The 17,721-nt window shown below is 44.8% G+C and overlaps 2 protein-coding genes across 2 annotated transcripts in view; one reads left to right on the top strand and one right to left on the bottom strand.

Moving 5' to 3' along the window:
* The window catches only part of LOC122932553 (tektin-1-like), a 35,892-nt gene extending 26,930 nt beyond the window's left edge, over window positions 1–8,962 (bottom strand). The window contains 2 exon segments of the mRNA XM_044287038.1: window positions 4,355–4,444; window positions 8,832–8,962. The gene's annotated coding sequence lies outside the window, so the exon portion shown is untranslated.
* LOC122932554 (tricarboxylate transport protein, mitochondrial-like) overlaps window positions 8,795–17,721 on the top strand; it is a 39,957-nt gene continuing 31,030 nt past the window's right edge. Inside the window, exon 1 of the mRNA XM_044287039.1 lies at window positions 8,795–9,027. Coding sequence (XP_044142974.1) covers window positions 8,865–9,027 — 163 coding nt within the window. The 5' untranslated portion in view covers window positions 8,795–8,864. The remainder of the gene's footprint in view (window positions 9,028–17,721) is intronic.

The raw sequence follows: 17,721 nt of genomic DNA, 5'->3' as shown, positions 1-17,721 counted from the left end.
CCCTGTTGGAAGCTCTGCCATGAGAGGCAACACTTGTGGCTTCAGGATGTCCTGCACATATCGCTGAACTATAGTTGTGTCCTTCATATCACTACTAGGGGTGACCGACTGGTGTATGTGATGGCTTCCCCGATCATCACGTCAGCAGTTGGGGCAGTGTGTCTCTACATAGCTAAAACAGGATTGAAGAGCTCATCACAAGGCCTCCAAACCCGAACCCGATTGTCATCAGATCCCAAACAGAACCTTTTTTCTTGGGTAAAGATGATACGGTTCCATTCTGTACCAGTCCAGGTTTTTGTTCACAGCACCACTGCAAAGGAAGGTGACGTTGACTGCCTGTCAATAGGAAGACATGTACTGGGCACCGTAACACCAAATTTCCTTCTGCTAAGCGCTTGGAAACGGTCTGGACAGAGACAGGTGTGTAATGAAGGTGCTAACTGTGTCTGGATGGTGGACAACAAAACTGTGGGAGCTGCTCATGCTTGTAGGTGGATCAAACAATCCTCTTCACTGGTGGTGTTTCTGGGCCGTCTGGAGCGTGTTCACTGTGTGTGTGCCCCCATATAACCACTGCTCCCAACACCTCCTAACCACCAGGTCAGAACGGCTTAGATGGTAGGCGATTTGTCAAACCAGCAATCATGCTTCTCCCAGTCCAATGATGCTCCCTCTCTCAAGGTCTTTCAACTGGGCAAAATGTCTTTAAGGTGCGTTGTAGAGGTATCAGTCAATGATCTTTCACCAATAGGTACACTACCCAAAAGTAGCCTCTGACTCTGATATTCCAATGTTAGACATGTATGGCATAAGAAAGAAATCTAATCGCATCTGGCTCTCCTCCAATCAGAATTGTCCCTGTTGGTTTAACCCTTTAAAAGTGTCTCATAGATTTCCCTGTTAAAAGTGGGAACACGATGTGTCACCATTCTATAAGCATACTGTGGTGACAGATGTGATTTGATCCACAAGGCAAGATAACTCAGTATAGCGTAATAAGTCAAAATTTCTAATGGGGCCCTATTTCATCATGACCAACGTCAGCAGTAAGTTCAGAATACACTTATGATTATTTTGGTTTCCCTAATGCACAGGCATAATGCCCACAGAACAGATATAATGCACACAGTGATGTCACAGTAAAAGTATAACGATCACATTGAGATTACAATGACAATGCTCTCAGTGACAACATGTACAGAGATACTCTATTCAGTGACACTATTGCATAAGAAGTATGCAGTGATGGCACAGTAGAGGGGCAATGCACACAGTGATGTCACAGGTCTGGAATCTTTTATTTAGTAACACTATAGTGCAGGAATTTTACAGTGGTGTCACAATAGTGAGAAAATATCCACATTGAGGTTACAGGATACATAAAAAGTTCATTGTGATATCACAATCATGCATCACACATGATTAAGAGGGCGTGACCGCTGAAACGTTGCGCAGGATGGGGTAGCAATTAGTTTAGCGCTCTCAGGATTACTAGGCATTATAGCGATTTATTTATATAAATAAGGCCTCTTTCACACTTGCATTGTCCGGATCCGGCGTGTACTCCACTTGCCGGTATTACACGCCGGATCCGTAACAACGCAAGTGTACTGAAAGCATTTGAAGACGGATCCGTCTTCAAAATGCTTTCAGTGTTACTATGGCAGCCAGGACGCTATTAAAGTCCTGGTTGCCATAGTAGTAGTGGGGAGCGGGGGAGCGGTATACTTACAGTCCGTGCGGCTCCCGGGGCGCTCCAGAATGACGTCAGAGCGCCCCATGCGCATGGATGACGTGCCATGCGATCACGTCATCCATGTGCGTGGGGCGCCCTGACGTCACTCTGGAGCGCCCCGGGAGCCGCACGGACGGTGAGTATGCTGCTCCCCCGCTCCCCACTACACTTTACCATGGCTGCCAGGACTTTAGCGTCCCGGCAGCCATGGTAACCATTCAGAAAAAGCTAAACGTCGGATCCGGCAATGCGCCGAAACGACGTTTAGCTTAAGGCCGGATCCGGATCAATGCCTTTCAATGGGCATTCATTCCGGATCCGGCCTTGCGGCAAGTCTTCAGGATTTTTGGCCGGAGCAAAAAGCGCAGCATGCTGCGGTATTTTCTCCGGCCAAAAAACGTTCCGTTCCGGAACTGAAGACATCCTGATGCATCCTGAACGGATTTCACTCCATTCAGAATGCATTAGGATACAACTGATCAGGATTCTTCCGGCATAGAGCCCCGACGACGGAACTCTATGCCGGAAGACAATAACGCAGGTGTGAAAGAGCCCTAAAAGGGCTGAAAAATACAAGCAAAGCTTCAAAAGAGTGAGTATTATTTATACCTCACAAATAACCTTTTGAATAAGACTAATACGACTGAGTGGATTATGTGGATATAATTGTGGAGCCTGAGTGAAGGTTCTGAATCAGGTCGTGGTATACTACAGGTGGAGCAACAGTTGATGATTGCAGGGATCATACACGCAGTGATGTCACAGTACAGGGATAGTAAACACAGTGATGTCACAGTACAGGGATAATAAACACAGTGATGTCACAGTACAGGGATAATAAACACAGTGATGTCACAGTACAGGGATAGTAAACACAGTGATGTCACAGTACAGGGATAGTAAACACAGTGATGTCACAGTACAGGGATAATAAACACAGTGATGTCACAGTACAGGGATAATAAACACAGTGATGTCACAGTACAGGGATAGTAAACACAGTGATGTCACAGTACAGGGATAGTAAACACAGCGATGTCACAGTACAGGGATAATAAACACAGTGATGTCACAGTACAGGGATAATACACACAGTGATGTCACAGTGCAGGGATAGTAAACATAGTGATGTCACAGTATAGGGATCATACACACAGTGATGTCACAGTACAGGGATAGTAAACAGTGATATCACAGTACAGGGATAATAAACATAGTGATGTCACAGTACAGAGATAATAAACAGTGATATCACAGTACAGGGATAATAAACATAGTGATGTCACAGTATAGGGATCATACACACAGTGATGTCACAGTACAGGGATAGTAAACACTGTGATGTCACAGTGCAGGGATAATAAACACAGTGATGTCACAGTACAGGGATAATAAACACAGTGATGTCACAGTACAGGGATAATAAACACAGTGATGTCACAGTACAGGGATAGTAAACACAGTGATGTCACAGTACAGGGATAGTAAACACAGCGATGTCACAGTACAGGGATAATAAACACAGCGATGTCACAGTACAGAGATAATAAACAGTGATATCACAGTACAGGGATAATAAACACAGTGATGTCACAGTACAGGGATAGTAAACACTGTGATGTCACAGTGCAGGGATAATAAACACAGTGATGTCACAGTACAGGGATAATAAACACAGTGATGTCACAGTACAGGGATAGTAAACACAGTGATGTCACAGTACTGGGATAATAAACACAGTGATGTCACAGTACAGGGATAATAAACACAGTGATGTCACAGTACAGGGATAGTAAACACTGTGATGTCACGGTGCAGGGATAATAAACACAGTGATATCACAGTACAGGGATAATAAACACAGTGATGTCACAGCACAGGGATAATAAACAGTGATGTCACAGTACTGGGATAATAAACACAGTGATGTCACAGTGCAGGGATAGTAAACACAGTGATGTCACAGCACAGGGATAATAAACACAGTGATGTCACAGTACAGGGATAGTAAACACTGTGATGTCACAGTACAGGGATAGTAAACACAGTGATGTCACAGTACAGGGATAATAAACACAGTGATGTCATAGTACAGGGATAATAAACACTGTGATGTCACAGTACAGGGATAATAAACACTGTGATGTCACAGTACAGGGATAATAAAAACAGCGATGTCACAGTACAGGGATAATAAACACAGTGATGTCACAGTACAGGGATAATAAACACTGTGATGTCACAGTACAGGGATAGTAAACACAGTGATGTCACAGTACAGGGATAGTAAACACTGTGATGTCACAGTACAGGGATAATAAACACAGTGATGTCACAGTACAGGGATAGTAAACACAGCGATGTCACAGTACAGGGATAATAAACACAGTGATGTCACAGCACAGGGATAAAACACATAATGACCTCACAGCACATGAACCCCACTACTTTGTGACACCTGTGCCAGCTATATGTCATCATGTGCCCTCACTAAATACATCCCCATATAAACTCTGTACATAGCATGCTCAGTCCTGTTGACTTTGTACATATTTGTAGCATTAGAATTCTCAAGAGGTTCTGCAGCAGTTAAACACTGGACAGCAGGATAGATACCTTGTTCGCTGATCTCCAGTCACTATCTGTGCGATCTTGCTGCCTCTTATGCTGCAGATGACCAAGGAGCCGTTCTCAGCTGCTCTTCCCCTGCCAGCCAAACAAGGCGGTTACCATGGAAGCAAGGACGACGCGTCTCCATGACAAAGCGGGCGTGGCCTCTCCCCCCTCCCTCGCTCTGTATAGCTGATGCACCGGGCAGACCAGTCTCCCTGCATGTTATCAGTGCTCAGGTTATCTGCAGCATCTACAGCCACAGTGACCAGCTAGAGAACAGCATGGCCGCACTGGATCATCGATCATCACAGCAGATAACAACAGAATCATTGTGATCTGAGTAGGTGTGAAAATTATGGAAAAGGAATCTGAAATTAAATGAAAATTATTATTAAATTAATTATGATCAGACCCAGAATAGGGCGATGTAAGGGAAGCGCTGGGTGGTGACTATGATGGTTTGGCGCAATATTGGGCTTATCTGTTCTCTCCATAGAAAACTGAAGGATCTGGATCTTGCTGTCCTGGTGTCCAAATCAGCAGTATTATGGAAGGACGTGGTGTGGATCCATACCAGGTCATCAATATCTGATTGGTGGGGGTCCAAAACCCTGCACCCCTGCTGATCATCTGTTTCAAGGTAACTCCAGTGCCAGAGGTTGGACCAGAACTACACAGCGCCATCCATTGTGTAGTGGACAGAGCTGGTAACTGCAGCACTGCGTTCATTCACTTCAATGGGAGCAGTACCGCAGTTACCAGCTTTGTCCACTGCACAATGGATGGCGCTGTGTAGTTCCAGCGCCAACGCTACCTCAAAACAATTGATGAATGGAGATGTGGGGTGTCAGACTCCGGCAATCAGATATTTATGGCCTAAAATCTTGTGGGTTTGGAAATGCTGCAATTTTACAATGTGGCAATTGCCCATGCATGTATTTAACATGAGCTTTGAAAACTGCAGACACATTACCATTGGGGCTTTCCCGGCACATGGGCTAAACAGATGTGAACATAGCCTTACAAAAACTATTTGAAGAAACAGGGAGTAAAGGACGGCTCACCTCCTCACTGATGATGTATAGGTGCTCCAAACTAGTGTTACACCCTACTCACCAAGGAAAATACATTTATACAAGTGGATGGGCACTCTGATATATGGAATCACATATATGTCAAGTTTATCAATAGAATTTTAATATAGACAGTAACACAATAATATATATAAAATATATAAATGCTAAATGGAAAAAACCCTATCAAACCATGGTACTTCCAAAGGACATCCTATATCAAATACATAAAAATATAAAATGAGAGCAATTAAAGAATGGAAAATTGCTTCCTCCTATCTGGAATAAAATGCAAGGTAAAATTGCAGAATATCAACACAAAATAACAAGTATATCAAGCGAAATCTGGGGGTAGAGTAAATCCAAATGATTGCCGTAATCACACAGCCTGGTAGATTTTAAATTGACAAAACCCCTTGATGCAGTATTGCATGTAAAGGGCAGAAAGGGCCTTTAAATGGAATCTAAAAATCTTCCTGTATGACGTGCAATAGAGTTCATATATTCCCAAATATGCGCCAGTATCGATCTTGGGACTAGTGATCACAAGTATCAGTCTTTTTGTTCATATAGATAGTAACAATAAAGAAATCTATCCATATGAACAAAAAGACTGATATTATATTAGAGTAATTATTGATATAATATTGGAGCAGTTTATGTAATATTGGAGTAACTGGTGTCATATTGTAGTAAATGATATAATATTGGAGTAACTGGTGTAATATTGGAGTAAATGATATAATATTGGAGTAACTGGTGTAATATTGGAGTAAATGATATAATATTGGAGTAAATGATATAATATTGGAGTAACTGGTGTCATATTGGAGTAAATGATATAATATTGGAGTAACTGGTGTAATATTGGAGTAAATGATATAATATTGGAGTAACTGGTGTAATATTGGAGTAAATGATATAATATTGGAGTAACTGGTGTAATATTGGAGTAAATGATATAATATTGGAGTAACTGGTATAATATTGGAGTAACTGGTGTATTTTTGAAGGAAAAGGAAAGCCATTTTCTTTCTGGTCCTCCCTTGCAATAACCTGACAGAGGAGGACAAGTCACTTCTATGAGGCCTCCTGCACACAAGCGTGACGGATTAGGTCCGGATGTGTTCAGTGAAACCTGCACCATTTTGCAAGCAAGTTCAGTCAGTTTTGTCTGTGACTGCGTTCAGTTTTTTCCGTGCGGGTGCAATGCGTTTTGATGTTTTTCACGCACGTGATAAAAAACGGAAGTTTTACAAACATCTCTTAGCAACCATCAGTGAAAAACGCATTGCACCCGCACTTGCTTCCGGATGCAATAAGTTTTTACTGAAGCCCTATTCACTTCTATGAGGGCCAGAGCTGCGTGAAAAACACAGAATATAGAACATGTTGCGATTCTCACGCAACGCAGAACTGATGTACACAGACCCACTGAAATGAATGGGTCAGGATTCAGTGCGGGTGCTATGCGTTCACGTCACGCATTGCACCTGCGCGGAAAACTCGCTCGTGTGAAAGGGGCCTAAGTAATCGCACCCTGCAGTGAAGACCAGTAATGGAGACTATGAGCTGCGCCTGTCACCAGGGACACATTCACCGCCTGTGACCAGGGACACATTCACCGCCTGTCACCAGGGACACATTCACCGCCTGTCACCAGGGACACATTCACCGCCTGTCACCAGGGACACATTCACCGCCTGTCACCAGGGACACATTCACCGCCTGTGACCAGGGAAACATTCACCGCCTGTGACCAGGGACACATTCACCGCCTGTGACCAGGGACACATTCACCGCCTGTCACCAGGGACACATTCACCGCCTGTCACCAGGGACACATTCACCGCCTGTCACCAGGGACACATTCACCGCCTGTCACCAGGGACACATTCACCGCCTGTCACCAGGGACACATTCACCGCCTGTCACCAGGGACACATTCACCGCCTGTGACCAGGGACACATTCACCGCCTGTGACCAGGGACACATTCACCGCCTGTGACCAGGGAAACATTCACCGCCTGTGACCAGGGACACATTCACCGCCTGTGACCAGGGACACATTCACCGCCTGTGACCAGGGACACATTCACCGCCTGTCACCAGGGACACATTCACCGCCTGTCACCAGGGACACATTCACCGCCTGTCACCAGGGACACAGTCACCGCCTGTCACCAGGGAAACAGTCACCGCCTGTCACCAGGGACACATTCACCGCCTGTCACCAGGGACACATTCACCGCCTGTCACCAGGGACACATTCACCGCCTGTCACCAGGGACACATTCACCGCCTGTCACCAGGGACACATTCACCGCCTGTGACCAGGGAAACATTCACCGCCTGTGACCAGGGACACATTCACCGCCTGTGACCAGGTACACATTCACCGCCTGTGACCAGGGACACATTCACCGCCTGTCACCAGGGACACATTCACCGCCTGTCACCAGGGACACATTCACCGCCTGTCACCAGGGACACATTCACCGCCTGTCACCAGGGACACATTCACCGCCTGTCACCAGGGACACATTCACCGCCTGTCACCAGGGACACATTCACCGCCTGTGACCAGGGACACATTCACCGCCTGTGACCAGGGAAACATTCACCGCCTGTGACCAGGGACACATTCACCGCCTGTGACCAGGGACACATTCACCGCCTGTGACCAGGGACACATTCACCGCCTGTGACCAGGGACACATTCACCGCCTGTCACCAGGGACACATTCACCGGATGTCACCAGGGACACAGTCACCGCCTGTCACCAGGGACACAGTCACCGCCTGTCACCAGGGACACATTCACCGCCTGTCACCAGGGACACATTCACCGCCTGTCACCAGGGACACAGTCACGGCCTGTCACCAGGGACACATTCACCGCCTGTGACCAGGGACACATTCCACCATTACTAGCACACACTCGGTGACAAGGCCAGCTCCCCAGTATCAGTCAGTATCACCAGACCAGGTCACTCTATGAGGTGACGAGACGCCGGAGGAGATCCACTATCAATCACACAGCTCCTTTCATCTTCTCGTCTCGCCTTATCTGGCCCCAGCCAATCAGAAAATCGCCATAGTACTCGACCAGCCAATCAGCTGGCATGGCCCGCCCCTTTACTCACAGTCTGCGATCCATCACGCAGACGAAACACACAATTAACCAAGGAGCCAATCAGCGTGTTCCGCCTACTGTTTATTAATGAGCCTCGTGTATACGAGCAGACGCAATCTAAAGGAGGGCGTGGCGATTAGAGGTACGGTCTACTTAATATTCATAAGGTGGGTGTGAACGTACGGCAATGAATCCCTGTTCTGCGGCGTGGCATATTAATGAGGGGGTGTGGCTGCGCGCAGGGTCTTTGCTGGTCGGTGGGCTCTCTACCTTTATTCTGGCAGTGCTGACTCCCCGGCTGCTATGTCTTCCATCTTACAGCCGTTTGCAGTCACGGAGGGGCCTTGCGAGTTGTCGCGGACAGCAGTGAATGGGGGCAGGCGGGTGGTCTCCAGGTCCCTGGCTGCTGCTGCACCAGGAGGAGGTGGAGGGAAAATCACACACCCTGGCAAAGCCATACTGGCTGGTGAGTACCCCTTACAGAGAACTCTTAGTCTGGTCGTGATGTGTGCCACATGATGCTCAGGCACCCTCACACTCTGGGATCCTGTCATGTCTAGTGATCACACCCCCTCCACTGAATACAAGTCCTTTATGTGTCCCTGTTGATCAGCCATTGCTTCATCTGGGGAAAGTTGAGGGATAAGTCCCAAAGGGGCCTTAGGGTCTTTAATGATGGACATAGGTGGGTCACCCAGCTTTTCTAGAAGCCAGAAACATCATCGCTGAGCAGAATTTGCTGACAATGTCATAGTTGGTGGATCCCATCAAATCAACTTGATTCTCCTATGTCAATAAATCTTTTTGGGGGTAAATTAAAGGGATTTATTCCCACAAGGTATACAGTCTAAAGGCTGTATTGGACAACCCGATTCTGCCGGCGATTGGAAGGAAGTGTTCCATCCCGGCAGTCACAGTAGGGGAGGAGTAATCGCTATGCCATCGCTCTTCCCTATACTGAATCATTGTTTGCTGGCAGCACATCCTGATTAGACACCACGATCTGCCGCCTGCAAACAATAAATTTTTTTAAAACTTGTCAAACGATTTGAACGAGCAAACACCGGGTTATCGGCGGCAGTATTGGGCTAGGGCTACATGATGATAATGATGGTCTATGGTGTCGCACTGAGACATGATGCTACAGTCGCAGAAAAATCCATCTTGGATGGATTTTTTGCTACTGTTGTGTCGCAGTCACAGCGAGTCGCAGTGCGACACCATAGACTATCATAAAAATTGTCGTGCGACAAAATGTCACGCGACACATGTCGTCGTGTAGTCCTAGCCTTACCTGCCAGATCGATAACGAGCGTTACTATGAACGCTCGTTAGCGATCATCTGGCAGAGAATCTGCCCGTCTAATGCAGGATTAACACTTCGTCCCCATGATGGCAGTCAGTCAGGGAATCTTCTGTGCGGCGTCTGCCAGGGATAGTTACGCCCCTGTCTGTAACCATCATAGTGGCAGACCATGCGACTGCTATGGGGCCCAGGGCAAGAGGCGGTGAAAACCTGGTCAGGACTCTACCACCTAAAGGAACAACTTTTAGCAAATGAGGCAATGGAAAAAATGGCCCAAGGGTCATTGTAAGGGTTTTATGCAGAAACCCTTCATCCTGGTTTGATCCTTGCTATGGGGCCCTTACTTCTCTATGTACCCCACTGGTTGCAGATGTACTAAACTCAATGAGAGTGGTGGTGTAGTCATGGGATAGACGGTGAACTAGAGGGTTGGTAGAGATTTGCATTCTAGTGGAGGGGATACAATAGGAGATAATTTAGTTAAGACACAATCAGATTAAGCCTGTTCTGGTGCTGAGCTCTCGGAGCGGGATTATGTCATACAGATGACCCTCCGATATCTCAGATGCAGCACACCCGGGAGCAGTACGCATGGGCTGGGTGGGGATGTGCTGACCACCCATCTCCAGGCAGCATCATTTCATTGGCCTTAAAGGGGTTGTCTCACTTTAGCAAGTGGCATTTATCATGTAGAAAGTTAATACCAGGCACTTACTAATGTATTGTGATTGTCCATATTGCCTCCTTTGCTGGCTTGATTCATTTTTTTCAATCATATTATACACTGCTCGTTTCCAGGGGTTACGACCACCTTGCAATCCAGCAGTGGTGGTCGTGCTTGCACATTATAGAAAAACATGCCGGCCTCTCTTGTGGCTGGGACTGTGGGAGTGCATATAGGCAGCCTTGTCTCTGCACTGCAGCAGTGGCCATAACTCCTGGATACAAGCAATGTGATGGAAACCTGAATTAAAGGGGTTGTGTCACTTGTGATTGTCCATATTGCTTCCTTTGCTGTCTGGATTCCCTTTTCCATCACATTATACGCTGCTAGTTTCCATGGTTACAACCACACTGCAATCCATCAGTGGTGGTCGTGCTTGCACAGTATAGAAAAAAGCACTATCCTACATGTGATTCCTTGGTCCCGGCCACCAGAGAGGCCGGCGCTTTTTCCTATGGTGTGCAAGCATGACCATTACTGATAGATTGCAGGTTGATTGTAACCATGGAAACGGGCAGTGTATAATGTGATGGGAATATGAATCCAGCCTGCAAAGGAGGCATTATGGACAATCGCAATACATTAGTAAGTGCCTTGTATTAACTTTCTATATATGATAAATGCCACTTACTGAAGTGAGAAATCTAAGACTATAAATGGCGCACAATAAATATGCCGCTAGCTATGGCTCAATTTTTAGAATGCACATTATTACTCGTATTAGTCCAGACAGGGAGACAAAGAAGAGGACTGACGGGGAAACTGGTGGTTCCTGAAGTGAACACATCAATAAACTTTATTTATAGTGTCTCACACAGTCCCTTTAAATAGCAGTCCCACCACTGACTATCTAAAAGGTCAGGCACTACAGTGTACCTGCCGCCAGTGTCCTACTGAGGGGCAACAGGCTGACCAGTAAAATGTATTCTGGGGGCCTACTGTAAATCTGTAGGCAAATATTATGTGACACCCCTCTGCAAAGGTCGCACAGTCAGGTTCCTGCTGCAGTTTTGGAAGCCAAAATCAGGAGTGGATCATAAAAGGAGAGATACAACTCATCTTTTTTTAATTCACTTGTGGTTTTGGCTTCCAAAACTTAATCAGGAAACCGGAACGTGAGGCCGTACCCTAAAACTGCACCACATTTTTTCAGTAGTAGCTTTTCTGTCAGTACCCTGCTGGCTCTTCCCTTAAGGCCCCTTTCACACGGGCGAGAATTCCGCGCGGGTGCAATGCACGAGGTGAACGCATTGCACCCGCACTGAATCCGGACCCATTTACTTCAATGGGGCTGTTCAGGTGATGGCAGCATGTTCTATATTCTGCGTTTTTCATGCAACGCAGGCCCGATAGAAATGAATGGGGCCGCGTGAAAAACGCAAGCATCCACAAGCAAGTGAGAATGCAATGCGATTTTTCACGCATGGTTGCTAAGGAGATGAGGGATGAGTTACCCGGGACGCCATTTACTTCATTATTTTCCATTTAAACATGGTTATAAGGGAAAATAATAGCATTCTTTAATTCAGAATGCTAAGTAAAAGGTCCATTGTGGGGTTAAAAAATAAATAAAATTTAACTTGCCTCATCCACTTAATCGCGCAGCCGGGCTCGTCTTCTTTCTTCTTCTTCTTGCAGGACCTGCTGTGACATCATTATACGTACCTACTCGCACGATTTTCCCTGATCAGACGCAACGCATCCGGACCTAATCCGGACACGCTTGTCTGCAAGGGGCCTAAGGTGGCCATACACATTTTAGTCCATATTGGCCATTACAGTTGTTCAAACTACCCATACATGTTCATGGACTAAAGATCTTTCTGGGAATGTTCCATCAAATAAACTTCTTTTGTTCATGAATGATCTTTATTTGACTAAAAGAACGTTCTTCAGACTATCAGGCGAAAATATTTAACATGGCCAACGATGGAGTGCCATTGGTCGGCTTTAACGATTGTTCGTTGTTAAAGGGGTTCTCTTGGAATTAAGATAATTAAAATACTTAAATATTACTTTATTATAAATATGTAATATATAGGCTCATTTTGTCTACAAAGCAATCATTAGGAGAAAAAAAAATGGCTTCCGTCCTATTACTACACACAAAACCTGTCCTAATCACACAGGAGGACAAGTTACTTCACAACACTGAAGTAAAGAGCTGCCTCATCCTCCTCTCTGCTCTTCTTGTCAGGGTTTATGATCCTAAATACAGCTGATAAGATCTTCAGATGAGAGCAGACATGAAGTACAGAGAGGATGGTGGGGATGTGGATAATAAGCAGGAGCACTTGAATGCAGTCTCCATTACCACAGCCCCACATTACCGCAGTCTGTCCTGTCCGTCCTTTCTGTACTTCATGTCTTTTCATGAACTCCATTCTTACAGAGATTCATCTGAAGATCTTATCAGCTGTATTCAGTAGAGCAGAGAGGAGGATGAGACAGCCCTTTACCTCAGTTTTGTGAAGTAACTTGCCCCCCTGTGTGGTTAGGACAGGCTCTGTGTGTACTGGTAGGAAGGCGGCCATTTTGTTTCTCCTAATGATTGCTTCCTGGACAAAACAAGCGATTATAAGTAATAAAAGGTTTTTGTGCATATATTTCTAATGAAAAAATATTTAAGTGTTTTAGTTTAAATTGTTTGTTTTTATCAACTTTAGACTAATGTGTATGTCCACCTTTAGTCTAGGGCAGTAGTGGAGAACCTATGGCACTGGTGCCAGAGGCACCCGCAGCCTGGAAAAAGTCTAAGGCATACCAATATGCCTTAGACTTTACCCGCTATTCATCAGCGCAGGGAGCACTATGTACAGCACAAGCAGCGCACTAAATGTAGGCAGGTTATTATAGCCAAATGATAAAGTACATAGAAGATATACTGTATTGGACTGTAGTATTCAGGGTAAATTGCCGTGTTGGCACTTTGCGATAAATCAGTGGGTTTTTGGTTGAAGTTTGGCACTCTGTCTCTAAAAGGTTCACTATCACTGGACTAGGGCTTTCTTACCTATGTGAGCCATGCAGTAGCAAGATGATTGGGGCCCCTGCAGGCATATTGAGAAGGTGGTTCCCCAAGGAAAGAGGGTGTTGGCCGACCGGCCTCTGTGCCTAGAAGTCATCTCAGCCACCTGATACATCTATAATAATAAAATGGGTAGTTTGTTTAAAAAGCTACTCCTTTTTATATATGGATGATGCATAGGCTGGTTGAGATGCTGTACAATATCTATCTGTATGTTATAAAAAGATTGAGATTCCTCAGTGGTTGATACCTTTTAATGACTGAAAAGATGACACAATTGCAAGCTTTTGCGGCTACTTGGGCCTCTTCCTCAGGCATCTTTTAAGAAGATTCACATACTTACACACTAAAGTACATAGGAATGATGAGACAAGTGATGTTAGGCAGTGCAATACAAGTGGCACGCTGTGGTTCACCGTGACGTGGTTTGCCGTGCAGGCTGGCTGCAAGCCTTTTGCGTACTGGCTGCCGGTGATTCTGTGTAGGCTGGTTGCTGGCTGCGGTATCTGGTGTGTTCCTGCCCGTGTGTGTACCTCCCTTTGGCTGTATGTCCTCCCTGTGGGTATTCAGGTCTGTTGCGTACTGGCTGCGGTGTTTTGTGCATGCTGGTTACTAGGGGCAAAGTCCTGTATCGCAGCTAGGTAGGCTGCGGTTTCTGGTTACCCCTGACTTGATTTGGTACCTCCCTGTTTTGGTTCTGCTGGGGTTAACCTCCCCGGATTCAGTTCCTGGGTGTGTCCTTTTAGGTGCGCTCGTTAGGCGGCTGTTTCTGCCTTTGAGCGTGGAGTGTTGAGGTCAGTCTTAGGCCTATTGCACACGACCGTAGGTGTCCCGTGCTGCGAACCGCATATGCGGATCCGCAATACACGGGTGCCGTTCCGTGGGCATTCCGCATCATGGATGCGGACCAATTCACTTCAATGGGTCCACAAATCCGGAGATGCGGAACGGAAGCACGGAACAGAACTCTACGGAAGCACTACAGAGTGCTTCTGTGGGATTTCGTCCTGTACTTCTGTTCCACAAAAAAGATAGAACATGTCCTATCTTTTTGCAGATTGTGAACCCATTAAAGTGAATGGGTCTGCGGTCCGCTGCGGCTGCCCCACGGTTGGTGTTCGTGCATTGCCATGTTTGTGTGCAGGAGGCCTCAGTCAGTCTGTCTTTGTCATGTCTTGTGTGTGTTTCACCCTTATGCTCTGACAGGTCTGTCTATGTTGCCTTGCCAGGTTTTGCCCTTTTCTGCTGACCCAAGGGGTCTGGCCATCAACGTCTCGGTATGTGCTGCCTAGTTCTGCACTGTTGTCTTCTGCCTTGTACCATGCTATGCCTTTTCCCTGTCCTGTACCTTGCTATGTCTTGTATCATGCCTTGTTTCTGTCCTGTATCTGTTCGCCTAGCAGTGCGTAACTGTGTCTTGTCCATGTTCGCCTAGCAGTGAGTAACTGTATCTGATAGCCTATCTGCATCGGATAGCCTAGCAGAGCTGATCTGCGTCTGTTCCATCCATGTTCCTGTTATTGTGTGTCTGGCAGTCCTTACTGCTTCTGGTATTCAGTTCGTGTCTGCTGATGTTCTTGTCAGTCCATGTCTGCCTTCGGAAGAGGATTCCTGTGTTCCCCGGAGGTGGAATGCCCATTCTCTGCCTTGCAATGTATTGCCTGTCTCTGTCTTGTCCCTGTTCTGTACCATGCCATGCCTTGCTCATGTACTGTCGGTACCTTGTCTGATATCTCCTTGCCGCCGACTCCTGCTGCCACTGAGTTGGTTTACGCTCTGTAGTAGCCCCTGGCAACTACTGTGGCTCAAGTCTATCCACACCTCCAGAGGCACTAGTGAAGAACAGAAGTATTGGAATGCATTGTAAAGGATTAGACCTCCAAAAGTTCAAGTCCCAAAGTGGGACAAAAAAATAAAGTGAAAAAAAAAGTTGAAAAAATAAAGTTTCCCCCCCCACCCCCCAAAATTTTTTTTAGTTTCAAGTAAAAATAAACAAAAACGTCATTTTCCCCAAATAAAGTTTAAAAAAAAATAGGGGAAAACAAATATATACATATTAAGTAACGCCGCGTCCGTATAGACCGGCTCTATAAACATATCGCATGACCTAACCCCTCAGATGAACACCGTAAAAAATAAAAACTGTGCTAAATAAACCATTTTTTCTCACCTTACATCACAAAAAGTACAACAGCAAGCGATCAAAAAGGCGTTTGCCCACCAAAATAGTACCAATCTAGCCGTCACCTCATCCCGCAAAAAATTAGCTCCTACCTGAGACAATCGCCCCAAAAATAAAACATCATTTTTTTTGTTTTTTAAAAAGCTGTTATTGTGTAAAACTTAGCTAAATGAAAAAAGTTTACATATTGGGTATCGCCGCGTCCGTATCGACTAGCTCTATAAATATATCAAATGACCTAACCCCTTAAATGAACACCATAAAAAATAAAAACTGTGCTAAATAAACCATTTTTTTTGTCGCCTTACATCACAAAAAGTGTAATAGCAAGCGATCAAAAAGTCACACGCACCCCAAAATAGTGCCAGTCACCTGCAAAAATCATACCCTACCCAAGGTAATCGCCCAAAAACTGAAAAAATGATGGCTCTCAGACTATGAAAACACTAAAACATGATTATTTTTTTGTTTAAAAAAAGGAATCATTATGTAAAACTTGGATAAATAAAAAAAAAGTATACATATTAGGCATCACCGCATCCGTGACAACCTTGTCTATTAAAATATCACATGATCTAACCTGTCAGATGAATGTTGTAAATAACAAAAAATAAAAACTGTGCCAAAACAGCTATTTCTTGTTACCTTGCCTCATAAAAAGTGTAATATAGAGCAACCAAAAATCATATGTACCCTAAACTAGTACCAACAATACTGCCACCTTACCGCGTAGTTTCTAAAATGGGGTCACTTTTTTTGAGTTTCTACTCTAGGGGGGCTTCAAATGGGACATGGTGTAAAAAAAAAAAAAACAGTCCAGCAAAACCTGCCTTCCAAAAACCGTATGGCATTCCTTTCCTTCTGCGCCCGGTCGTGTGCCCGTACAGCGGTTTACAACCACATATGGGGTGTTTCTGTAAACTACAGAATCAGGGCCATAAATATTGAGTTTGGTTTGGCTGTTAACCCTTGCTTTGTAACTGGAAAAAAATTATTAAAATGGTAAATCTGCCAAAAAAGTGAAATTTTCCATGAATTCTTGTGGAACACCTAAAGGGTTAACAAAGTTTGTAAAATCAGTTTTGAATACCTTGAGGGGTGTAGTTTATAGAATGGGGTCATTTTTGGGTGGTTTCTATTATGTAAGCCTCGCAAAGTGACTTCAGACCTGAACTGGTCCCTAAAAATTTGGGTTTTTGAAAATTTCTGAAAAATTTCAAGATTTGCTTCTAAACTTCTAAGCCTTGTAACATCCCCCAAAAATAAAATATCATTCCCAAAATGATCCAAACATGAAGTAGACATATGGGGTATGTAAATTAATACCTATTTTTGGAGTATTGTAGAAGTAGAGAAATTGAAAGTTGGAAATTTGCAAATTTTTCCTAAATTTTGGTAAATTTTGAATTTTTATTTTTATTTTTTTTAGCTCAATTTTACCAGTGTCATGAAGTACAATATGTGACGAAAAAACAATATCAGAATGGCCTAAGTAAAAGTGTTTTTTTAAAGTTATCACCACAAAGTGACACTGGTCAGATTTGCAAAAAATGACCTGGTCCTTAAGGTGAAATAAGACTGTGTCCTGAAGGGGTTAAGTGTTCTTGCATGGCAAGACCACTTACTGTTATCTGACATAAATATTCCTATCATAGCCAAATTTACCACCCTAACTCCTCCGACAGTTTTTACACTACATAGACAGTAATATACTGAAACGTGCGGATTGTTCCCGTTTGGTATGCTATTACTTTGTGGAACGTTTTGCCGAATGGTTCACGAAATATCAGCGTTTTTGTGGCGAAATTGGTCCCATAGGAATGAATGGCAGAATGTTCAAAACTAGAGTGGGAGCTGAAAAATCAGGACCTGATTTCTAAACTGCCACCTCTCCCTCATTTTCAAGCCCACCTACACAAA

The sequence above is a fragment of the Bufo gargarizans genome, chromosome 3 (assembly GCF_014858855.1).
Source record: "Bufo gargarizans isolate SCDJY-AF-19 chromosome 3, ASM1485885v1, whole genome shotgun sequence".
NCBI lineage: Eukaryota > Metazoa > Chordata > Amphibia > Anura > Bufonidae > Bufo > Bufo gargarizans.
Note: the sequence above shows the minus strand (reverse complement) of the source record. Positions and strands in the feature narration are given on the sequence as shown.